At 32.8% G+C, this 27,102-nt stretch overlaps 1 protein-coding gene across 9 annotated transcripts in view; it reads left to right on the forward strand.

Moving 5' to 3' along the window:
- KLHL13 (kelch like family member 13) overlaps positions 1-27,102 on the forward strand; it is a 181,297-nt gene that overhangs the window by 125,907 nt on the left and 28,288 nt on the right. For all 9 annotated transcript variants that reach the window (XM_079123376.1, XM_079123381.1, XM_079123383.1 and 6 more), the window contains one exon: positions 11,755-11,896. In XM_079123376.1, coding sequence (XP_078979502.1) covers positions 11,755-11,896 — 142 coding nt within the window. The remainder of the gene's footprint in view (positions 1-11,754; positions 11,897-27,102) is intronic.

Here is a 27,102-nt window from a genome sequence, read left to right on the forward strand (position 1 = left end):
ATAGCTATGCTGCTTAAGTATATAAATAGATGCAATTAAAGGCTGCCTTTTTTGAATCATCATGAATTTTGTCTTTCTTTCATATAACTATAGTTGCAGTTTATTTTTTGAATAGTGGATATTGTTTGATTGCTGATCCTGACTTACAGATAGCCTGATCCAAAAGAAATAATCTTTTATTATAATAGTAAGGGAAATCTGTTACTTTTAAAAAAAATTTTGGTGTTCATATACTACATATGAACTGATACTCTTATGGGCTAGGGAACAAAGTTTGCAATTAATTTTGTTATGTTGTTTATATGAATTATACAACATGATATTTGTTAGTAGATAATGTTATCTTATTATAATTTATATCATTTAATCCTTTGGAAAGTAATTATATCTTTGACTATGATCTCTTAGCAAGCAAGTATCCTGTCAGTTGTTTGTTTCCTTGTTTCTTAGTGCAATGCCTGGCATGTAGCAGCTGCTGAATGAATGTTGAATGTATGAGTGAATTTAAAGAGACAAGTTTTTAAGTGTGTAGCACTGTTCATATCTATTCACTTAATAGTGTTGGATTTCTTCATTTGATATATGTAGTAATATATCACAGTCTTGTTAGAGAGTAACTTATGGGTATCTCTCCTATTAAAGAATGGATACAAAATTCAGATTCTCTTCATTGTTGCTGATAAATACTCTGATGCAGGCACAGACTGGAAGTAGTTTCACTGGAAGCAGTTTTCCAGTCACCAAAATACTTTAATTATGGTGCACAAAATTGTAATCTGATGAAGAAAATAAGGTTATAATTTATTGTAAGATTGCAACTACTCTTAAAGTTAGGGGTTATTTGAGTTATTTTCACATGTTTTATCATAACAGGGGAAACTGAGACACATTTGTATCTTGAAACTAGTATGCTGGCACTTAAAGGATAATGTGTTTTGTATGTGGAGTTTGATAAAAAGAATAGCTGACTAGGAGAAAAAGAAACCTAACTAGAGTTTAGAAGGAATACATTTAAAATTAGTATTCAAAAAATCATCCACATTTACTTACATTTGGAATTTTTATATTTAAAGTGCTTCAATGCAATTGTAAAAGTTTAGCAGATATTAGATTTAAATGAAATGAATTTTCCTTCTACTAAAAATGTTTAAATAAAATGTCATTTCCACATTACTCGGTTAGCATTAGACAAAAAGTCATAGCTGAGAATATGTAAAAGAAATATAACCTAAAGAAAAAATTATTCTCTTGAAATATTATTTTGAATTTTTATTCTCTAATCATTAAATATATATTTATTTCGAATAATTTGTTGGAATATGCAATTAGTCAATGAGAGCTTGGCCAAGAAACCTTGAATCCAAGAGTGTAGGATTTGGTTGTTGTTTAGAAAGTAGTGAGTCATTGCATAATTTTGAGCAAGGGACTAATTTATAATTATTTTATAGTCAAAGCTATAAATATAATAATAATATGTAAAGCTATGCCATAATGTGTATGATATTTGTAATCATAACCAACTCAAAGTAACTGTTAGTAGAGACTAAAACTATGGTAGAGGCAGAGGGAGTGGAGAGGGGGTGAAGGATAAAGACATTCTATAGAGATGTAGTACTTAAAAGTTGAAGTCAAGCACAGTGGTGCATGCCTGTAATCCCAGCAGTTTGGGAGGTTGAAACAGGAGGATTGTGAGTTCAAAGCCAGCCTCAGCAATTTAGTGAGGCCCTAAACAACTCATGAGATCCTACCTCTAAATAAAAATACAACAAAAGAGCTGGGCATATGACTCAGTGGTTAAGCACCCTTGAGTTCAACCCCTGGTAAAAAAGTTGATTAGACATGAGAGATGGAGAAGAAGCAGCAAAGGTGACAAGTATTTTGATGATATCAATTGTCTTTTAGAATCCAAAATATTCTATCTGTGGCTCTCTTGAATGTATGACATCAGGATACATTTGAGATTCCTGGAATTTCTTTTGGCTGATCAAGTTTCCAGAAATGGCCATTAAGAAATTTGTCATCAAATTAATATTTTTTAGAATATCTTAAGCCTATGAAAAGACTGGATTTTGAAGATTTAAAAATTATTACTTCAAGAAATAGCTCATGGAGATGAGTACAGTAGACTTTAGAGTAGCATCTTTCAACTAGCTGGACAAACTTTTAACACCTCAATTCCCTGCTATTCTTACCTACTGGGTGACTATTTGTCTGCTTCTCACCTCCACTCTGAGAGTCAGAAATTATAATTTAGGTGTGCAACAATGGTTTAAAGGTCTATATTGAAGGAAGGAAAGAAGTGCTTCTATCTCAGACAAATTAAGGTCGTAATTATTTCTTCATAATTTGTAGACCACTTTTTCAAAACACATACAATCTAAAATGTTTCAGTTATCTTTTATTTGAAGTTTCCACTTAAAATGTGAATGTTTGATGCATACTTTGATATTTCATCAAAATGATATGGTCTGTGTATATGATGTCATTTCTACTAAATAAACTAGAACTCATGGTATTCCTTTAAAAACATCTTACTCTCAAAGAAATAAACTCACCAGTGATTTATAATTTGCATCTTTTTCTCACCCAAACAGCAATCTTGCTTCCAGGAAAACATTACGGAGTCTATTAAGAATTTTTAATAGTTTAGGTAATCAAATATAGTCATGGTACAAAAAATAATTTGCCCAATTGCCTCCTTGCTTAGTGTTAATACATTATGAACAAAGTCTTATGAAAAACAAAGAGTTTTTTAGAGAATAGTTTTTGTTATTCACATTAACACAATTGTCCATGGATAGATTCTGAAATTACTTGTGATATAGTAGAACTGAGCATTATGGTAATCTTCATTAAAATAGTTTCTTAAGAGTGTAGTAAAATGGTGGGTCCTGACAGCATTTTAGGAGAAAAATCCAGTACCATTTCTGGGGTTAAAGACTATATTTATACTGTTGAAGTATGATTATTGTATGTGGATAAGTGGGTGAGAGTAAGAATTTTTGTATTTCCTAACAAAAATTTAAGGCCAGCACTATATATATTTCCTTCTGGAGACTATAGTAAAGAGGGATAATTTCAAGTTTATAACAAAGTTTTATGAAAAAATACCATTTAATGGTAAGACAGCTATGCAAAAAGGAGAAATAATTTTAACATGAAAAATGATAACCTAGATTATTTGCTTCCATAAGCCCCATAAGTGAGATGAACTTAAGAGAACTATCCTAAGTGTGATTCCCAAACTTATGAGGTTGAGAGCCTATCTTCCGTGTTCTTTATATTATTCGTCCTTGTTTCAAAAATACTGGCTGTTGTTTTAAAAACATATGATTAATTTGATACTGAAAGTTTTCTATATTCATCAAAATAATTAGAGATACCTCTAAGTTATTGCAAAATCAAGACTAAGATTTCTTATATTTATAATGGGCTTTGAATACATAAAGTCAGTGGGACTCTTAGAGCTGCCAATTGTGTTTATTAAAACATGGAATGCAATGGTTATTATGTTGTAAGACTTACTCTTTTGTTTTTGTGTGTGTATGTTTACTTTTAAAAGAGAAATAAACATTCCCTTAAGATCTGTTTGTGAATTATTGACTTTATGAAGTTGAATGTAACTGGGAAATTCAGAAAAGGATAGGATTTTCATCACCTTTCTTAAAGTACTTGATTAATGCTTCTCCTTTTCCCAAATGGATTTGTCTCAGTGATTTCTAATTGATTTTGGTTGTATAGAATCTGCCTTTATAATAAACTTTAAAATTGGATAACTTGGATGTTTGAATATTTAATAAACTGAAATTTTAGGCAGATGAATCCCAATTTGTTCATAGCATGACTTTCAATTTAAATGCACCATAGCACAATAGTGACATTTCAGAGTTGGTAAGCTACAAATAATGGGAGTAAAATGACACCTTAGTTAGGAAATCATCTGGAAGCAAAGCTCCTTTGGAAAAAGTTGGCCTGTGTGTTGGAGGGATTGAAATGCCTGTTCTAGTTTCTTCATTTTGGGATTGAAGAAGGAGAAGGCAAGCTCATTGCTGCAGGCATAGCCATACTTCTCAATGGGCATGCATGCTGCTGGTAGTAAGGTGGAGCATTCTGGTAGAGGGTTCATGTGCAGCCAGAGGATTGTAACTATTTCTTCCATGCTTTGAGGGCAGAACTGTTGATAGGGATGGAAGCTCATGCTTTCTTCCAACCCACATCACATCACCCTCTTCCCACTTAGAGGCATCTCTTATTTCAACTAATTTAGAAAAATTTCAGTATCAAAACAATTGTATGTTTTTAATACAACAGCCGGAATTTTTAAAACAAGTCACTGTCACTTGTACACATACTCATCTTATGTAGCTTGTGGCTTCTTAAGGGCAAGGAAAGCTTTGACTGAGTTTTTTTTTTTTTTTTTTTTTGCATAGCAGGTATGGAACCAATATTCAGCAGTTCATTCTTTTTCTTACTATTTTATTTCTACTTAATGAAATAGAGTGAATTCTTAAATACATCTTATCTATCTCCCTACCCACTGTCCTTCTATTCACTCATTCATCCATCCACTTACCAATCTACCCATCTGCCTATCTTGTTTTCACCAGAATATTACAAGAAATGTGAATAGTGAAAAAATAATATATAAATTGGGCTTCCTAAATTGAAGAATTATTTGGTCAAGATGTGTGGGATCTTATATAGTTTGATTAGAATCTGGATTTTAACAGATGAAGGGAGACTAACGTCTTGAAATATGGTAACTAGAGGGAACAAACGTTAATTTTAAAGCTTTTCAAGGACAGGATTGAGATTCAGTGCAAATGCTTTTTGGTTTGGATAATTAACTTTCATCCTGTTATAGTTATCTAATGGAGTATCATTTGTCATTCCATTTGTCTAGCCCAATTCCCTCATCTGTGTCATAGTGCTATTTATGTGATTGTGATGGTTGGCATTGGAATTCAGAATCTGTTCTTTTAAATGTTGATATCAGTAATGTAAAATTCTCCATAAATTTGATCTGAGTTATATTTTAGGGTAGCAATCTCCTCACTCCATATGCATTGGCAGAAATTTTTAGCATTGACATTGTTTTTATGGAAATAGAGAAGTTAATGTGGATAATTTTAATAATTTTTATTTTTAAAATATAGTTTTACTTTTTGTTGTTTGAGGCAGGGTCTTGGTATGTTGCCTAACTGATCTTGAACTCCTGGACTCAAGCAATCCTGCCTCAGCCTCCCAAATAGCTGGGATTACAGGCATGTTTTACTGTGCCCACACTAAAATATATTTTCATTTTAAAATAAGACATAGTAATTGCACATATTTATGTGATGCAGTGTATATACAACATGTAATGATTACATTTGGGTAATTGACATATCTACCATCTCAAACATTTATCATTTCTTTGTATTAGGAACATTCAAAATCCTCTCTCTACTAACTACTTCAAAACATTGTTTATTCTTGTCAACCACAGTTACCCTACTGAATTGTACCCCATAACTATTAACAATCCTCTCCTCTATCTTCTTCCCTGACACACAAAGCAGGTGATTTTAGACTAAATTAATTAAACTGGAAAAATCACTTGCCTCTAATAGAATGAATCTCTCAGATATCCTCCTTGTATTTATAAATTAAACATTGAAAACAGGAATTGCTTTACAGTTTTTACTGTCTGCTATTTTTATTATTTTAGGTTTTGTGCATTGGGAACAATGCAGGTTCTGGGTTCAGTAGTGGGTTCAAAATCAGAGTAAGGCCTTGAATTCTCTGAGCTTTGGTTCCCTGTCTTTAGTATGGGGTAGTCATGAGGATTAAGTAGCATATTAGAACGTGCCTGGCACAATGCCTGGTACATAGCAGGTGCTGGGTAAATGATCTTATTCCTATGTGAAAATGGACATCAGCTATTTATTAATGTGATTCAATTTTATATTTGACAGACATATACATATAAGAAGTGTGTGCAATAGCTACTTTGGAAAATCGCTTTACAGTATAATCCTATCACCTTGATCTTTTGTGGATTATGGTATTGCTACAGCAGGAAAAAAAAAGCTTTGGGAAGATAGCAGCTATTTTATAAAAGTCATCTATGTTGACAGTTTCCATTAATGAAATAATTTCAGACAGGTAATAATGTACTTACATTTATGTCATTAAAAAATACAGATAACCAACTAAAGCTTTGTCTTTCTGGAATCCTTTTAGGCAAACACCTTAAAAAGGAGATATATTCTCTATAGTACCTTTAGCAGCAATTAATTTATGCCTTCTTTTCTTAAGAGAGGTTTATATATTTGTAATTTCTTCGTATAATGTTACCACAGATATTACCTTAGTTGGAGACAAATCTTTCAGTGCTCAAAGTTTTAAGTTTTTTTTCTTCATTTTTTTCAGTGAACAAGACAGGCTTATTTTATAGATGTTAACTCATTTCAGGAGTTGGAAATTCTGTGTGTGAATTTATTCAAAATATTCCTCTAATTTATTCCTACTAAGCTGAGCGTGTGTGTGTGTGTGTGTGTGTGTGTGTGTGTGTGTGTGTGTGAAAACTCATGTGCTCTAACATTCAAATTTTGTTTGGGAGGGGTGATGAAGGACAGTAGAAAAGTATTAATATCTTTGGAATTCAAGGCAGTATGCATAGTTTGAATCTATTCAAAAACTACTGGGAAATGATTTCTACCATCTTAAGTTTTTAATACATTTCTCAAGGGTGGAAGGAAATACCTTGACAGATTTAGCACTCAAATTCAAATGAGTATGTGAACAGGTGGCAAAATTTCTTCTCCACCTGCCATGCAACTTTATCTCAAGAAATGTTTCATTTAGCAAATGCTGCTGCTAGCAGGCAGTTCTCTGTTTCAGAGCAGAAAAACAAATGGAGGGGGAGTACTTCTTTGAAGAAAATCTTTTTCTTGATTTTCTTTTTAAATTGTAAGTGTGAGAAATATGTATTTTATTTTTGGGGGGATGGGTGGTAGAAAGCATGAGTGAGTGCATTGATTAACCCACCTGTTTTGTAGTATTGTTTAAACCATTCCTGGCTTTCTTGTTTTTGTTTTGTTTTGTTACTGTTGCTCTTTTCGTATATCAAACAACTAGTAACTTTCAAGTATGATAATTGTATTAACCTGGGAGCCTACAATATTTATATAATACTTTAAACACTAACTCAAGAGACTCTATTCTTCTATTACAGTGGAATTGTGTTATTAGAATACATTGTTAGACTTAACCTCTAAGAAAATGGTGGCAAGCAAAGGGAAGCACTATGAAAATAATTGGTAACTAAATAGAGAAAAGATAAAGATGTTGTTCATATACTTTTACATTTTTACTTCTCTGATTCATTTATTTGGTGTGAGCTAGAAGCTAATGTGCCAATGCATGAGTTGGCACACACACAGCCTCTACTAAGAGAAGTTATGTTTCCCTGTATTTTTGAAATTAATAATTTCAAAAAGCACTAACATTTTTCCTTCCCAATGAAATCTGTCTTGACTCGCCTTTCTGCGTAACCTGAATTGGTGTTTGCAGTGATCAAATCAAAGAAAATGAGATGTGTTTTATATTTTACCAGGACAACTCCCTATTTTTTAAGTACCAAAGTACTGGTTACAGTGGAGTTTGGAAAATTGTTGTTTTTGGCATTGGGAGATTATTTGGGTTTTGGACTCAAATGCAATTAAGAGGTGTTCTTCCCTTCCCATGACAAGTAAAATATAAGAATGTATCATTCTTTATAGAATCTCTAACAAATTAACCTTCTGCATAACTATTCTTGGTAGAAAATATAGCTGAACCACATTGACAGAGCACTCTTGCTGTGGCCAACCTACCAGGACATGAATACAGAAAAAAATGCTTCAATATCATGATGTTTGCTATAAAAATAAAAAAATAAAAGATTTGTTTATTAGGTGATCTCAAAATTTTTTTCAAATATCTATTTAGATGAACATTCCATATAGACAGTAGGGGTTTAATATATGTCTGCACTAGAAATTTGAGAGAATTCTTTTGCTTTGATAATTTTATAGGTTTAAAGATAGAATCTTTGTTTTAATTTGCATATTCTGGAATACTGATGAAGTTGAAGCATTTTTGTTAACCATTTGTACTTCATGTTTGCGAATTGTGTGCTCATATCATTTACATATATTTCTCTTGGGGTAATTGTTAAAATATGGAAATTTTGAGGCAAGATTACAATGTTGGCATCATTTTGTTAGCATACAACAGTTGTTTAAGACGTTTTTCCCCTTTGTCTTGAAATAATAGTGCAAAGAAATGCCATAGTCTGTATATGTTCAGTTTGACCGTATTTGCAATTCTTTTAGCAAAATGATTAGATGGTGCCTGTATCTCTAACCTTCAAAAAAGTGATTGTTTTCTATGAGCAAGAACCATTGACTGATGCACGCACACTTCTGTGAAAGATTACTTTTAGGCACTGTGGTTGGTCATTGTTTTGAAAATAGCATGTGTCCAATGGAAGGAGTGTCTTGGCAGACATATGTAGACTTTAATATTGTAGGAACAAAGAGAGATTTAATTTTTAGAAAGAAAATTGATGAACATAGTCTTTCCCCTGAATACTTTTGTAGTGTTGATGAAATGGGACTATTGGGACAGGATTCATTACATTCTAAGCTTCATATTGAATCCAAGTAACAATTGTTTTAAGCAGAATTAATAAATCATTGTTTTTACATGAGCTTATATAAAATGAAAACTTTGCTACATAATTCTTATAAACTTAAAAGCCATTATCCACTTATCCACTGTAAACACTTTAAATTGATGAATGTGAGAACAGCAGAGGTACTCTATTTGGTAGTCATGGAAGGGTTAGTGGCAATTAATAACCATACTGTGTTTTTGTCCTGCTAATATCACTTCATAGAATCAACCAGAGGACTGGGGAATTGTTTAAAACAAAAAAATTGATTGAGAAACATTTCACGAGGCACTCGATCTCTCTATATCAAGGTTTCTCAACCTTAGCACTCTTGACATTTTTTCCTGAGAATATCTTTGATGTACGGAACTGTCTTGTGTGTTATAAGATGTTTAGTAGCATTCCAAGAGATGATAGTAATTGCATTCTCATCTCCCAGTTGCTATAATGAAAAATGCCTCTAGACATAGCTGAATGTGTGTGTGTGGGGGGGTGGCAGCAAAATGTCTTTCACTCCTCCCTCCTTCATTGAGAATCACTGGCCTGTCTATTGTTTTTAACCATATGAATTGAAAGAAAAATAAGATTTTCTTTAAATGAGTTTTTTTTTTTGTTTGCTCGTGGAATTACTCAGATGATCATTCTTTTAAGCATAGTCTCATATAATTGTGGCCTGAGGTTGCAGAGAGGTGTAACCTCCTTACAATGTTGAAGAACAATGATCTTCACATCCAGTCAATAAACTTAATGAAAAGGAGATGGAAGGGAATATTGAATCTGCTAAGAAGGTTGACATGTCATGTACTGTTACTGATGCAGAAATAATAGGGAGTGTTTTGAATGTTAAAAAGTCAAAAGATACTGACGAAAAGTCATAAAGAAGATGAATTTACTGAAGGCTTCTTCAGCTTTTGAAGTAATTAATTAGAAAGCCAGCTACATTATATTGCCAAGAAAGGACTGCATTTTCACATTCTGCTTTTCAATTTTAAGAGCAAGAGACAAATGACAAGTAAACAAGTTGTTATCTGTAGTTTATTCAAAAAAGTAATTTCTAGGGTATGTCATAAGGGCAATGTTGTTTCAGCTTTACTCCTGTCCCTTTTACATCTGCAGTTTTATAAAAATGATAATTGATAGTCATTTAAGCACTGCATGATGAAGAAATGTCTTTGGAATGATCCACAGAAATGAGATCCTGTATTCATTCAGAGGACATATATTAAGCTTCTCATGCCAGGCTCTGTGTAGAGAACACAGATACTAATAAAAGAGTCTGCTTGAATATCCTATTAAAATAATTCCCAACGAATAGAAGTCTTCTGATTAGAGATACTACTCACCATCAATCTCTTTTTTGACTTTTCCAGTTGATTCTATAATTTTAAATGTCTGTTCACAAACAATATTGAGAAATATATGTGAAGATACATAAAACATATCATATATATAATTTAAATTTTAAAGCTATTTCTGAAACTCTGGTGAAAGGCTATATTCATTTTCTTTTATGCTCATTAAAACCTTATTTAAATTATTTTCTATTGAATATGCATGTTGAATAAAGCATGGTTATTTATTATTGATTCATTTTTAGTTATGCTATGGCACTAATATTTAGAAGAATCAATGTCATCCTTAAGGTCAGGATTTTTGCCAATTATTGCAGGATTTAAAACCATTCAGTTGGTGTCAGAATTCAACAAGCAGGATATTATATAAAATATGCTATAATCTTAAAACTTTTTTCCCCTATTAAAATTGATTAGCTCAGTTTATAGGTATTTTAGAAAAAGTGCAATCTGTGTGATATTTGATAGTCCAATCAGAAAAGCAAATAATTCAAAATTTAGGAAATTACAGATAAATGGGAAAAAGTGGAGCACAATTAAATCCATTCTCCTTTCCCCCTAAGGTCAATTTTAGTAGTCTATATTATGAATGAACAATCCAGTTAAGAGAATGGCCTCTGTACTCAAAAGCAGGTGATCCAGAAATAGTTTTAGCCATCTATAACCTAAGGAAACACAAGGCCTCTTCTAAAGGAAAAATGAAAAGCCATTCCATGAAGGCCAATTTTTATTGTAACCTATGTGGGACTTTTAATTATCAAATATACTGTCATAGTCTCTGGGCAACTAAGTGAACTGCTCACTACAGTTTCTCCAACCCTTATGGCCTCTGAGAAAATTATTGTTATAATACATATGTCATTATCTTGTGTTATTTTATTATTCATTTCTTTGAAAAGATGGATATGCTACTAGTATATAAGCCAAATAGTCCCAACCTGAGAGATACTGCTAGAAAAAGATATTGTTTCATGTGTACAATTTTGTTCAGTTGGTGTCGATTAGAACTATTAATACCAGAAGAGGAAGCCATGTATTAATATAACAATGTTCATTTTTTACTTAGATTAATGGGGGATTTGGAGTTGGAATCAGACTAAACCTAGATTCAAATACTGACCTGATCATTTTAATAACATTGTAATTCTAAATTAGTTATTTTAATCCTCTTTTGCTTGCTATCACTATTATTAAAAAAAAGGAGATAATAACAATACCCATTGCACTGAATTGTTAAAGGATTAAATGAGCTTATATTTGTAAAATTTTTGGCAAGGACCTGACACATGTTCAGTGAATGGTACCTATTAAGTTTTATTTTTCTAAAATTTCTAATTTTTAAAATTCGATGTTTCAAAGTAAACTTTACTGTGAATAATACAACTTCATAGCATTACTGTCTGAATGGCAAAATATCAAAAGCAAATACTGTGGCAATAAAAACACTTGTGACTATAGTTTCAAATGATCTTTTAAGTTTACTTCTCAGTTCTTATCTATATTTTCTGTCCTTAGAAAACATTTTATAAATATATATTTCTTGTATGATACAGAGTGATATGAGCCTTAAATATAGTGAAACACACTTTGGTGTATTCCATAGTAAGATTATTGGCAATAGTGCTATTTTTTTTAAGTAATTTCATTTTTGTGAATCATACACATTTTAATTTTATTTTTCTGATTTTAAAAACATTTCAGATCTCTTGTGGAAGAGGAAGACCAACACATGAAATTATCCCTTGGAAGCAGCGAAATGGGCCTCTCTTCCCATTTACAGTCTTCCAAGGCAGGAACCACACGCATCTTTACCAGCAATACCCACAGTTCTGTGGTGTTACAGGTAATCTAAATTGTCCCTTTAGTAGTATTTGCACATCTTTTTAAACATGCCAGGAATTTTGTGGTGTGGAATGCTCATAGTAGGGGATGTGGTGGGTGTGAAGGGGGCAGGGATGGAAGGTGTGTGGTAAATCTCTATTTTCTGCTTAGTTTTACTGTTAGTATAAAACTTTAACAAAAGCTTGTTACTTAGAAAAACAAAAAAGAAATACCCACCAGGGGAGATTTTTTTTTTCAGTACTGGAGATTTGACTCAGGTGTACAATACCACTTAGCTATATCTTTAGCCATTTTTAATTTTTTTAAAAATTTTAAGATGGGGTCTGCTAGGGCCTTGCTATGTTCCTGAGGCTGGTCTCTAACTTGTGATCCTCCTGCCTCAGCTTCCTGAGTTGCTGGGATTATAGACATGTGCCACTGCACCTGACTACCAGGGGAGAAATCGCGCGCGCGCGTGTGTGTGTGTGTGTGTGTGTGTGTGTGTGTGTGAAAGGAAAAAGAAACTTTTTTGCTTTGTTAGCAAAGGAGAAACACAGGGCACTCCTGTCCCAGAGGCTATGATTCTGCCCTCCTGGGGAGCCAGGGGTTTTTAAAGAGGTGACTCAAAAGCCACATTCCACACTTCTCTGTTGGAGTTGTAATTCACTTGTTAATTTGGGAGATAGTCATTTCTGAGATCTTCTGGTGCCATCACCAAAGTCTGAATTACTTTGATCCTGTGATGAGTGTGTGCTCAAGGACAGATAACTCTGCCTAGGATGGGGAAGAAAGGTGATTCTGTTTCCCCTGAGATTAGGAAGGGGGAGAGATTAGGGAGGAGAAGGGAGAGAGGAAGAGGAAGAAATATGTCCTTTTAAAAATAAGTTGCACTGGCAGAGCAGCAAGGGCTATAATCAAAGCATAAAGTGAACACTGTTACTTTTTCCCACTGTCAATTTCTACATTCCATTTCTATGGAAATGTGAGTGACAACATCTCCAAGCTGCTTCCTGCTGAGAGAGGGCGAGCTGTGGGGAGTGACCCAAAGTCCTTGTTCTCTATCAGATGGGATGTGGACAGTTAAGGGTATTCAGTGTCAGGGCTGTTCAGAGGTCCATAGTGGCAGTTGGCGGGTGACTGGACAAGGCATACATAGGGCAGGGATCATGCTAGCATAACAATAAACAGGACAGCAAAGCATTACTCTTTTGTAAACAGCACAAAAGCAATTAGTATCTCAGTCAGTCTCTAAAAACCATGAAGACAGTAACTCATTAAAGCTTAAGATGGGATTCTGATTTGTGAGTGGAGGCCATTTAAGGCTTTAGAAACATTAGTCAACTTGTTGAAAACATGCACAGAATTTAGTTTTTTTAATGGCCCAGGTTTCCCCTTGAGCTGTAGTTAAGATAGCTAATGTCACCCGATTTCTATTAAGTAACTTTCTCATTAGCATTTACCTCTATGTTTAGTAGAGGGATCCCTTTAACTATTTTTTAGAGCTCTATTGGTAAAGTTAGTTAGGGCTTGTGTGTGCCACATTGCATCTTTTAGAGCAATCTGAGGAACAAATATCAGGGCTAGATAATCATACCAGTGAAAAATAGATCAAGTTTATCTATGTAGGAAATTAAGAAGATTCATAAGTCTATGAGATCAGGCTCAAATTTACTCATGAAAAACTTGTGACTCTAAAGTCATTTTTTATAGTTATTACATGAGAGAAATCTTGCAGTGCTGGGGATTTAACCCAGGCCCTTGTGTTTGCAAGGCAAGCACTCTACCAAGTGAGCTATCTCCCCAGTCCACGTGGGAGAATCTTGATGGAGTAATGTATACTTTCCTGATTAAAAAAATACTAATTCCCAGAATTCAATTTGTGTATGTGTGTGTTTGTGTATATAAAGGACATCTTGCTAGCATATCACTTTCTTGAAGAATATCATATTTGGCAACACTGACTATTACATAGCAGCCTAAGTACATATGACAAGGTCTCTACACTAAATTTTCTAGTTTCTCATTCACAACCTGTTCTCCTAACATCTTTGCCATAGTTCTAAAGATCATGTTTATTTGTTGTATCAACTCATGTGGACAATAGTAGGTGTGGGAGTTGGAATGAAGACTGCTAGATACAAACCCACTTATAGATTTAGGAAGTAATAGCTAACTAACATGAAGGTAGGGGACAGAAAGCCAAAAGAACACAAACTCCTGTAATCTGGAAATATTTAACATAGGGATTAAGGATTAGCATCTGGAATACTTTGACATTTGTGAATATTCACTGACCTCTGTGGGCATTGCTGAATTAAAGGACATCCATAAGTGTATTCTAAATACAATTAAATTATATGTCTTCTCTGTTTAGTAGATAAGGAAAATATATCTTTCTAAATTTATCTTTAAATGAAATCTCCCCAGGTAGATTTCATGCATATCCATGGTTAAAAACATTATAATAAATAAACATTATAATAAACCATTATTATAAATATAATACATAGCATAATGAGAGACAGCTTATACTTGTGTTACCTCAGTGTTTAGTGCAATTTCTCTGGGCTTCATTTTTCTTATCTCCAAAATATGACTCTTGACTAGGATATCACTATACTCCCTTCTAGTTCCAATATGTGAATCTAGACAAATCCCATTTTTCCAATATCCCAATGTATTATTTAATGGTGCATAACAGTTGTACAGAGTCGTGAATTTCATTGTGACATATTCATACATGCATATAGCATAATTTTCCAATATAACAATTTCTAATGGGAGGTGGATTCTAAGGTTCATTGTCCTGTGAGTATCATCAACACAAAAGTGAAATTGTTACAATGGGGAAATATTGAAAATAGATTAAATATCCATCAGTAGGGGAATGATTATATGCATTATGTTGCACCCAAACTATGCAATACTAGGTAGTCTCTAAAAAGAATGAAATAGGTATGTAGGTATTGAATGGAAGAATATAAGACTGAAGTATAAAAAAGTAATAGGGAAAATGTGATATATCTATCCATACAATGGAATGTGATTCAACTATATTTTAAAATTCAAAGCATGATGCATGCTTCCTGGATGAATCCTGAAAACACTATGCTAGGTATAAGAGTCTGGTCACAAAAGTCCACAATTTCTATGATTCCATTTGTATGCAATATTCAGAATAGAGAAATCTATAGAAACACAAAATAAACTAATATTTGCTTGGGGTTAGGGAAACTGGGAGTGTTTGTATAGTAGTTCAAGGGTACAAGGTTTCTTTTTGAGATTATGAAAATATTCTAAAGTTCACTGTGGAGATGGTTGCATGTATCTTTAAATATACAAAAATCTGTTCTGAAACTTGCTTCATGCAGTTAAGGCACTGTAGATATCCTTTTATGTTAACTATCCCATCCTTGTTTGATATCTGATGATATTAATACATCAATATTAAAAACATTTAATAAATTTTAATATTTTATAAAAATATATATACAAAAACCATTAATTTAGTACACTTTAAATAGGTTGTATGTTATATTAGTTATATGTCAATAAAACTGAAAAAGTGATAGGGCAATGTATATTAAATAATCCTATTTGTGGAAAAATTAGACTATATATATATATATATATATATATATATATATATATATGAATGTGAGCTCATAGTCAAAGGTCTCCAAACATTAGGGAGAATAATGAAAGATATTACTTAAAAAAATTTTTTTTTGTAGATGAACACAATACTTTTATTTTATTTATTTACTTTTATGTGGTGCTGAGGATTGAATCTAGTGCCTCACATATGCTAGGCAAGTACCCTACCACTGAGGCACAACCCAGCCCAAGATATTACTTTTTGCTGTGCATAATTGTACATTGTTTTAGTTTGTTCACAATGGAAATATTTTTCTATATAATCTATTTAATTTAAAAAATAGAATGGTTGAGCAAAGTGTAGCTGGATCTTATAGCTCTTGGCTCTGTCTGCTTTGTCTCATTGGTCCAGGCTGGTGGTAAAATTTGTGATATTAGAGTAACCACAAAGTTTATATTACTTGAAAATGATCTTTCTGTAACTAATTTTTTGTTATTTTCAGTAGAGTACAGAATTAGTACTCTATTTTTTAAAAAAAATCTTGCATGCTTTATTTTAAAGTCTATTTAAATCATGTTCTCACAAACTAAGATTTTTAAGTCCAAAAACAAATAGGGAACAATTTTGTATTTAATCTTAGGTGTGTGGTTGTCAAGGGAACAAGCCAGGGAAGTGTTTAATGTATAAATGTTATTACTGTTTTAAAATTAGCAATAAAACAAACTACAGCTTGAAAAGACTTTGAAAGTATTGTTGGGAGTAAAGATCCATGGGAAACAAGTGTTCTAAGAAGTCTTAGTCTGCAGGATTGATTACCCAATTGCCTAAATGGAGTAAGATTGACAAGGGGTTCAACCTAAACTGGAATTCTAATTGTACCACTTATCAACTAGTTATACAACTTTGAGAAGTCATGTACCCTCTCTGGGCCAGCTTCCTTATTTATAATCTGGATGAGAGATATGAAGATTAAATGTCATAATTTATGGAAAAATAAGGTACATGATAAATATCCATTTATTTTTTGTTCTACCCAAGGTAAACAGAGAATATGTCAGAGAAAATGGAATTGATCAGAAGTGATGGGTGAATCAAATAAGGTTTCTGTCTGGTTGGCATGAATGGCTCTTGCAGATTAGTCATCTCCATTAAATAGGCTTCAGCAAACTGGACTGTCAAAGACAGTGCCTAGAAAGACATTCCTAGAACTCTGAACAAATCCCAGGAGAATCCATGATGGAATTAGCAGTTGCAAATTACTTTTACTGAAATAAAGAAGGTTAACCAGGGTTAGCCAAAGTAGTGATTGGTAAATTCAAGGATGCTCCCATTTCCCACACTCCTGGACTGCTGCTAAATCTGTGGTTACTTCTCATGGAAACCTTCAATTCTTTGAATTCTTTAAGGTGATAATATCTTTCTTTTACTGCTTCACCCTACAGTAATTCTTTGAATCATACCCTTCCTAGCACCTTCAGTTTTTAAAATAATATCTTTATTGATATATGATTCATATACCATAAAATTAACCCACTTAAAGTGAATAATACAATACAATGATGTTTAGTATATTTACACGATTGTGCAACCATTACCACAGTCAATTGTACATTATTATTACCTCAAAAAGAAACCTGTACTGCTTGGCGCAGTGGCACATATCTGTTTTCCCAGTGACTCCAGAGGTTGAGGCAGGAAAATTGCAGATTCAAAGTCAGCCTAAGCACCTTAGTAAGGCCTTGTCTCAAAATAACAATAAAAAAGGGCTGGAGATGTGGCTAAGTGGTTAAGTGACTCTGGGTTCAATACCCAATACAAAAAAAAAAAAAAGAAAGAAATCTGTATATTTGTATTTGTGGCTATGGATGTAGCTCAGTGGCAGAGTGCTTGTCTAGAATGTGCAAGCCCCTAGGTTCCAGTCTAGTAACAGCGAGTGGAGAGGGAGAAAGAAGAAATGAAAGAAATCCTTATTTGTTAGCAGTTATTCCCCATCTGCCCCCAACCCCTTCCTCAACTCTTAGCAACCATTAATCCATTATCTCTATAGATCTGCTTATTCTGAGTATTTCATATAAATGGAATCATGTGCTATGTGGTCTTTTGTGACTGGTTTCTTTTACTTAGCATAATGTTTTCAAGGTTTGTCCATATTGTAGCATGCAGCATGCTTGCTTCCTTTCTGTGGCCAAATACTATTCCACTGTATTGATATACCACAATTTGTTCATCTATTGATGGATAGTTGAGTTTTCCCACATTTTGACTTATGAATAATGCTGTTGTGATGATTTGTGTAGAAGCATGTGTATGTGTGTGTGGCTATATTTTCATTTATCTTTGGTAGATACTTAGGAGTAGAATTACTTGGTTCTACGTAATTCTTGGTTTAATCTTTTGACAAAATGCCACATGGTTTTTCATAGTGGCTGTACCATTTTATATTTACACTGGCAGTATAGAAGTTTCCAATTTCTTCACAGACTTACCACTGCTTCTTTTTTATTGTACTCATACTTTTGGTTTTGATTTGAATTTTCCTGATTTGCTAAGAATGTTGAACATTTTAAAATTTGTGTTTGTGGTCATTTGGATGTGATCCTTAGAGAAATGTCTGTTCAGGTCCTTTGCTCAATTTTTATTTGGGTCATTTGTAATTTTAGTGTTAGGAAGCAATAATTCTTAAATATATTCTAGATTCAAATCCCTTATCTGGTCCAAGGTTTATAAGTATTTTCTTTGAGCACCTTCAGTTTTATGGTTCTTCATTGTTCTGCCATAACTACTCTGCCAATTTCCAACTTTTTTTCCTTTCAACGATGTAATCTTTCCTTCATATATTTAAATAGAGGGTCAAGGCAAATACCTGGAATATCTATTATTTTTTTCACTGTCCCCTAAACATGTTTTTTTTTTTCACATATGAGTGTTGTTACACCCATTTCCTCTCCCTCAAATGTCCTTACTTTATTGTATCTGTCTGGTAAACCCCTATTTATTCATAATGACTCAACTTAAATGATGCCTTTGTATAAGATATTTATTTTTGGCATAAAAAAATAAAAGTCATTTTTAAAATAAATTTTGATCTGTTACATAAAACATAAAAATTGTACATATTTATGGGCTACCATGTGGTATTTCAGTACAGTTGTACATTATTTAACTTAGGTTAGCTGTATCAATCTCCTCAAACTTTCATTATTTCTCTATGGTGAAAACATTCAAAATCCTTTCTTCTAACTTTTGAAGTATGCAGTACAATTATGGTTATATTCATCCTATTGTGTAATAGCATAGCAAGCTTCTTGTTCCTAACTGTAATTTAGTATCCATTGATCAACTTCTCATGTGAAATGTTTCTTGACCCAAGCAGAGTTAGTAGCTTCTCCTTTATATGAACCATTTAGCCCTTTTTAATATTAACTCTCAGTGAGGTCCTCAAGATCTGGAATAAATTAATTTGGATGGCAGTTTTTAACTTATTTTCACATGTACTTGCCTCATTGAAAATTGAAAACTATGTCATGAGAGAAAGGGCAATATTTTTTCTTTATTTTATAGATAAGGAAACTAAATCTCACAAGGATTAGGAGGTTTTCCCAAGTATACATATCCAGTAAATGGCAAGTGCTACAACTTGACCCAGATATGCTGACCTTAAATTTGCATTTATGTATCTTCTAATCTTTCTGTAAACTGCATTACCTTTTAAAATACAATGTCAATAAAGAAACTATATACAATGGAATATTACTCAGCCATAAAGAATGATAAAATTATGGCATTTGCAGGCAAATGGATGAAATTGGAGAATATCATTCTAAGTGAGATAAACCAATCTCAAAAAAACAAAGGATAAATGATCTCACTGATAAGCGGATGATGGTACATAATGGGGGTGGGAGGGAGGAAAGAAGGGAGGAAGGAGGAACTGTATAGAGGGAAAAGAGGGGAGGGGGTGGGGGGAAGGAAAAAATAAGAGAATGAATCAAACATCATTACCCTATGTAAATGTATGATTACACAAATGGTATGCTGTTACTCCATGTACAAACAGAAACAACATGTATCCCATTTGTTTACAATAAAAATAAATTTAAAAAATAAAATAAAATACAATGTCTATAAATAGTGTTTATTAACTCTAAGTGTAAAAACATACTAATGAAGGCTAAAACATAATTTGGCATGAATGATAGAGATTTTATTCTTTATTGAAATAGAATTATGAAGATTATCTTCTTGCCTGTCTGCCCTTCCCCTCTCCTGCCCAAAAGAAACAAAAATAAGGTAAAAGTATTAACTACCAGTTTGAAGCATTCCTGTTAGGACAAAGAGGACATAATGAGGGTACCATGCCTCAGTTGGTGGTAATGTTTGTTAATTGTATAATACTTACATAGGTAGGAAGAAATCATTTCCTGATTAGTGGCTATTCTTATTGAAACCTATAAAAGCTTGAAAATACCTCCCTGCTCTGGCTAGCTAGGTTGCTAATTGGCATTTTCTCATTTTAAAGATTATTGCCTATAAAACTGCTCTTCCCATGTTTTCTTCCATTTTAGCTATTCATTTTCTCTCTCTAATTTTAGTCCTAAAGTCAAAGTAAGATATAATTTTATAGCCCTAAGTTATTATCTAGCTAATAGAATGTTAAAGAAATGGGTTATTCCAAAAGCCTGTACAAATAAGTGTGTATTGCTTTCCACTGGATTAACTTCATAGAATGTTTTTCCTAGTGTAAATGTTTGGGTTGCTGATCATGCTGTGTCAATGAACTGTACCCAGTTTCAAAACTTCCTGATGATAAGATAAGCAGTTTAAAAACTATACTGTTAACATAAGAAACAAAAGCAAAATGACTAGGAGAAGTTACATTTTACAGAAGAAGAGTGCAAATAATTTAGATTATTGAGATTTCTATGAAAATGATACTTTCCATTTCTTCTCAACTCCTTAAGGGCAACTAGAATATAGGGAAATGAGTCTGTAGGTTTTCCTGGGAAAAGCTCTTGGGACACTCAAGTTAAGGTACAATAAGTTAATCTTATATTTCTAATTGAATGTGTATCTTTAGGATATAAGTTGAAAGACTGTGTTACTTTTTAGGTCACTTTAGTGTGTTATTATCATGTTCTCTCAATTGAGTATTTTTGGTTATTTAGCATAGGACTGACCCATATTAACTCGAGTCAAAATACTTTAATACATAAATTCAATTTATGGTTGTTATATATTAATTCAGTTTGATATTAATTATTAATTTGTATCTTGCAAACTTAATAAACTATAGGAGGTTTTTAGAGCTTCTATAGGATTTTCAACATAGACAACCATTTCACCTATAAAGAAAAATGGTTTTATTTCTTCCTTTCCAGTCTTTTATTTCTTTTCTTCTTTTATTGAACTGTGTAGAACTTCCAGAAAAAATGCTGAATAGGAGTGGTGAGACTGTGTATTCTTGCTTTGTTTTTGATGTTGATGTTGGGGGAAAAGCATTCAATCTTTGGCTATAATGTTACTTGTAGATTTGAGGAAGTTCCTATTTATTTTTAGTTAGCTGGGAGTCCCCACCCCCAATTAGGAACAAATGTTGAATTTCATCTAATATATTTTTATAGGTATTGAGAATATTTTTCATTTTTTTAGTCTGTTAATGTGATCAGTTATATTGATTGACTTTTGAATACCAAAACAATCTTGTATTAGAGGCATAAACTCTCCTTGGTCATGATGGAATGCCCTTTTAAAATATTGTTCAATTTGATTTGATAAAATTTTGTTGAGAATTTTTATATCTGTGCTTCTTATGAATTTTGATCTTGGTTTTCTTTAGTTGTCTTCGTCTGGTTTTGTAATTAGTGCTAGGAGCTGAGGGTATAACTTAGTAGTAGAGTACTTATTTGACTAGCTTGTGCTGGACTCTGGGTACAATCCTAAGAAGAAAAAAAATATGTAGCGCACACCTGTAATCTCAGCAGCTCAGGAGGCTGAGGCAGGTGGATCTTGAGTTTAAAGCCAGCCTCAGCAACTTATCGAGGCCCTTAGCAACTCAGTGAGACCCTGTCTGTAAATAAAATTCAAAAAGTGCTGGAGATGTGTTTCAGTGGTGAGTGTCCCTGAGTTCAGTCATCAGTACAAAAAAAAAAATAAATAAAAAGAAAAGAAAAAAAGATGATGATTCTGGCCATGTGGAATAAATTGGGATATATTCCCTTCTCCTAATAATCCAGATGTGTTTGTGAAGTATTGGTGTCCTTTCTTCTTTTTATGTTTGGTTTATCTTACCAGTGAAACCATCTGAGATTAGAGTTTTCTTTGGGGGAGGATTTTGAATTCAAATTCAATTTTATAGTAGTATCACTATTTGGGATTTCTGTTTCTTCTAGAATAAATTTTAGAAGCTGTGTCTTTTAAGGAATTTGTCCATTTCAATTGAGTTTTCAAAATTTTCAGCATGCAGTTGTCCATAATTCCTCATCATCCTTTTAGTAGTGATATTACCCCCATCAATCCTGGTATTAGTAATTTGTATTTTCTGTCTTTTCCCCTATGGTCAATCTGGCTAGAAATTTTTATGTTCATGGACCTTAAAGAAGCAGCTTTTGGTTTTATAGTGTTTTCTTTGGCTTGTATTTCATTGATTTCCACTGTGATCTGTTATCTCCATTCTTCTTAACTTGTAATTAATTTGCTCAGGTTTCCTCAGGGGGAAATTGTGATCTTTCATATGAGAATTTTATTTCATAATGTAGTCATTTAGTGCTATAAATTTCCTCCTACATACAGCTTTAGCTGCATCTGCTACTTTTCAATACATTGTATTTGCGCTTAGCTAAAAATGCTTTCTAGTTTCCCATTTAGCTTCTTCATGGGTTATTTAGAATTATATTATTCAATTTACAAATATTTGGGGACTTTCCAGAGACCTTTCTGTTTCTGATTTGTAATTTAATTAAACTGGTTGAAGAACATACTTTGTATGGTTTAAATATTTTAAAAATTTCAAAATTGCTTTACATTTAAATACACTGGTATTTTAATTCATGGTATGATCTGTCACGGTAAAAGTCCTATACGTGCCTGAAAATAATTTGCATTCCCTTATTGTTTGGTGAAGTATTCTATAAATTTTAACTAAATTAAGTTGGTTTATATAGTTAAGTCTTCTGTATCATTATTGATTTCTGTCACTTTTAAAACCAGTTTTTGAGAGAACAATGTTGAAATCTACCACTGCAATTGTGAATCTGTTTATTTCTCTTGGTAGTTCTTTCAGTTTTTGCTTCATATATTTTGAAACGCTCTTATTACACATAAGCATTTAAGCATTTTATACTCTCTTGGCAAAATGATACTGTTATCACAAAATGACTCACTTTATCCCTAGAAATAATCTTTGCTCTGAAATCTATTTTGTATGATATTATAGTCATGCCAGCTGTGTTTTAGTGTTTACTTGGTATATATGTTACCATCCCTTTAATTTTTATTTTATAAATTGGAAAACAGCAAAAAAGTGATTATTATTTCATATAATTTTATGCGTTTAGTAGATGTACAGTTTAATTTAGTCACTATGATGATGGTACAGAAATATTATATGACCCCAACTTATTATTTCTTGTTACCCCTTGGTAGTTACCTCCTTTAAACTTTAGAAATTACTGATCTCTTTTCTGTCATTATGTTTTTGTCATTTTGAAAATGTTATGTAAATCACCATACAGTCTATAAACTTCTGTGAATGGCTTCTTTTACATGGTCTCATCCTTGAGATCCTTTCACTTTGTCATGTGTATCTTGTCATGTTTCTTTTTTATGATCGAACAGTGTTTTGTGATACAGTACTTCATGGGGTGTCTTTTTGATACTCTTCCACCTCAATCATCGATCATCTCCCTGGCACTTTCCAGTTGCCAAAGCCCTTTTTGATCATTCTATGTGAAAGTTGGTGCTTTATTTCCCCTATTATGCCATATACTTAGCATAACTACATCCATGTCATTGGTCTGAGGACAGAGAAAGAGAAAACATTAGGTACTCACCACAGATGGGCCATCACAGCTTCTATGATCAGAGAGAAAGTTTTTCTCTTTCTCAGATTTTTAGGCATTTGTTCCCTTCACTTTCACCACTGTCAATGTTCCCACCACCACTGCTTTGTAATTGCCTGGGGATTGGGCATACGTTACCAGGTGCCCCTTTCAGGTGCCCTAAGTCCGGGCCTGGTATACTGGTGGGGGGGAGTTGGGAGTGGGACAGGGACTCACTATTAGAATGGTGTAACTTTGCATTTTGATATCCTTTCCCAATTAATTTCCCAATTGACAAGTTTTTTTTTTTTTTCATTTACTTTTAAGGCTTCAGAGTTGATGCCAGAGCAGCATTTATTGTAGAGTCAGCTTTTCCCCAGTACTGAGGTAAAATTCTTTTGTGAACTCTAAAGCCATAACATTATAAGCTTTCCATTCTTATGGTTTAAACAGGAGCTCTTCCCAGCCCTTTGTTAGACTTATAGATTGTTCCATATTCTCTTTTTGAGTCTTTCCCGAAATTCTCTTATTTTTATTCACCTGCATCTTCAAGAGCTATCTGAAGTCCTCCGTGCAGATTTCTCATATATTTTGACAAATTTAGCTGCCTTGGTCTCCTCAGACTCTTCGGTCTTGGGAAAAAAGCTGGGTTTTACCTGAGTTCCCACTCCCTGTACCTATGCCTGGGATCTCTAGGTAGTAAATTGTGACAATTATAGAACTCACTTTATTTGTTTCTTTTCTTTCATAGATACCTCTCCTTTGAGCATTTTAAACTGATGTTTTCATAATTTTTTTTAGTTTTAAAGTGTTTCAGAGGTAACATAAAGCTAATGTCTGTTATTCCATCTTCACTGAAAACAAATTTATAGACTATAATTAAGTGCTAAATTATGAAACCCAGACTGAAGGTTCCTAATAATTTTAAAGGAGATTTGTTTGGAGATAGCTTTACAAAGGAGGTAAAATTTGTGTTTGAAGGAAGGAAGACATTCCATGTGAAAACTAATGGCACAAATGAAAGCTCTGGAAATGGAGTAAGCCTGCATTTTTACCAATGAGACAGTATGGAGAACTGGATAAGATGAGTTAGAGTACAAAGGGAAATAATAAAAATAAGGTTGGATAATTGGGTTGGGGCCAAATCAGAGAAGTGTTTGAAAACCAGGAGTTGTGATAAAATACAGTGATAGGGAACCATTAGAAATATTCTAAACCCTGAGTGGTGTTATATAATGAGAGCAGAGTTTAATACTTATATAAATTTTTATGTTCAACCTGTATATTCATTTTAACATAAGTACATCTGTTCCCCTTCTCTCTTCTTAATAAAATGAAGAGTGGCCTCATAAAAACATGGCTGATATTGTTTTGATCGAATACATTCCATGTATTTTAACACTAGAGTTCTTTTCTTTAGTTTCATATTCTTTGTTCACAGAACATACTTTTAACCAGTATTTTTTATTTTTCTTTTCAATATACATTTCCTGTTTTCTCTACCTCCTTTTTGAAGTGATAGTCATCAAAACTAGATATAATATGCTACTAAGTTCTTTTTTTAATGCAGAAGTTAGTGAAAAGATTTGCTTATTAGATTGTATTTAAAATACTTTTTAGTTGTAGATGGACACAATACCCCTTATTTTATTTATTTATTTATTTATTAATTTATTTATTTATTTATATGCAGTTCTGAGAATTGAACCCAGTGCCTCACACATGCTAGGCAAGTGCTCTACCACTGAACCACAACCCCAGCCCCTATTAGATTGTTTTTTCAACACCTGACAGTATCAATAAAGCTTTTCCCACAATGGAATTATATTTCATGTGAAAGCTTTTTACATCCAATCAACTTTTTAAGTAAACTATTTATATCTTGTCTGTTTTCCATATTATAATTCTGTAATGCCAACTTATTCTCTTCTGTTTTAATATGGTTATTATAAAGTTTATCCTACTCATTTAATATATTTTAGTCTTTCACGATAGTAAATATGTACCTCTCACTATTTAATAGCATTTAAAGTTTTGATACATTGGGTACATTTAATTCAGAGGAGGAAAAAAACATTTTAATGCCCTTCTTTCTCTCAAAAGGATATGGAAGATAAAAAAGAAGAGGATATGGGAAGATTTATAGGAGATAGAAAGGGAAATATTAAAGACACTGATAGCAGACAAATCCCTCTTAAAACCAAGGTCCCGAAGAAATAGAAAAATACAGAACTAAGATAAGTGTAGAGACAGAAAAATGAATTTAAATCAACATAAGCAGTTTTAAGGACAGTCTAGAAAACTAATTGGAATTGAGCAATTTACATAAAGCAGAATTATTTAGGTATATAGTTGACAAGCACATGGAGATAGACAACATAATTTATAGAAATCTTATGAGAAGAGTGAATACAAATTTGATGGAAGAAAATGATTTTGCAATGAAAGGATATATTTTGAGTATACAAGATAGCTTTGTGACTTTTCCTAGAGATAAATGGGAGAAAAGATTATGAATGAGAGTAAAAATAAGTATACTGAAAGCAGGTGGACAGGGTGGAGAAGAATGACCTCCTCTTTTAATGTATGTACTCCACTAGAAGGTGATAGTATTAAAGCTATTTAGAGAAATGACTACCTTCTTCTATCCAACAGTGTGTGTTATGGAAAGAACTTCTCTTTAAGGAGACCTGGGATATCCAGAAAAATCACATACAAATAAAATACCAGCAGTCTGTAAGAAAATAATCTGAATTGATAGATCTCATTTTGATAAAGATAGTAATAATCAAATAAAATTGGTAAGTAAAAAATTGGATGGTGAGATTATTCATTTATGCATATGAAAATAAAGATTGTGAAATGTATAGAAAGCAAACTACTTTACATGCAGTGAAAATAAGTACAAAACCTCACAAAAGCAGACAATTTGCCAAAGGTAGATAAATTAAGCTTAGAATAGGAAACACTTAAAATGTGGTGAAAATGATTTAGGCGTGTCAGATTTTTTTTTCTTTTGGAATGCCATATTATACTGATAAAGGGTAGAGTATTTTTTACAATAGTGTAAAAGGATGCGAATGATCAAATTTGCCAGAGGGTAAAGGCTGTTGATGTCTTAGCAGATCTGAGTTGTTCAGATGTTGAGGATTGTGTCTCCATGTTCAATTTAATGTAATGTGGACAAAATAAGAAATGATATAGTTAATGATACAAGAAGCATTAGCCATACTTTTTTTTTTCAAAGAAAAAAGAAGAAGTAATAAATAGTAGGAATGGAGCCCTTTGTGTTATTCAATTCTAAATGTAAAATACTTGTAGGAATATTTAAAAGGCAGGAGAGCTAGCAAATAAGCCAAGAGGATTTTTTTTTTTGTTTTGTTTTTGTTTTAATGGAAGGAAATAACTGACTGGATACAGTCATTGCTTTTGAATAAGTAGACCTTCAATTCTTCCCAAAGATTACATTTGCTTTAGAGGAGATTCAAAAATTATTTGATAAATGAAAATAAGGGAGGAAGATACACAGTACCTAGTCTCATCTTACTGATATCTGATATCTCCTTTTTACTAGTACCTAAGGCATGATATTTT

Source organism: Sciurus vulgaris, assembly GCF_902686455.1.
Source record: "Sciurus vulgaris genome assembly, chromosome: X".
Taxonomy (NCBI): Eukaryota; Metazoa; Chordata; class Mammalia; order Rodentia; family Sciuridae; genus Sciurus; species Sciurus vulgaris.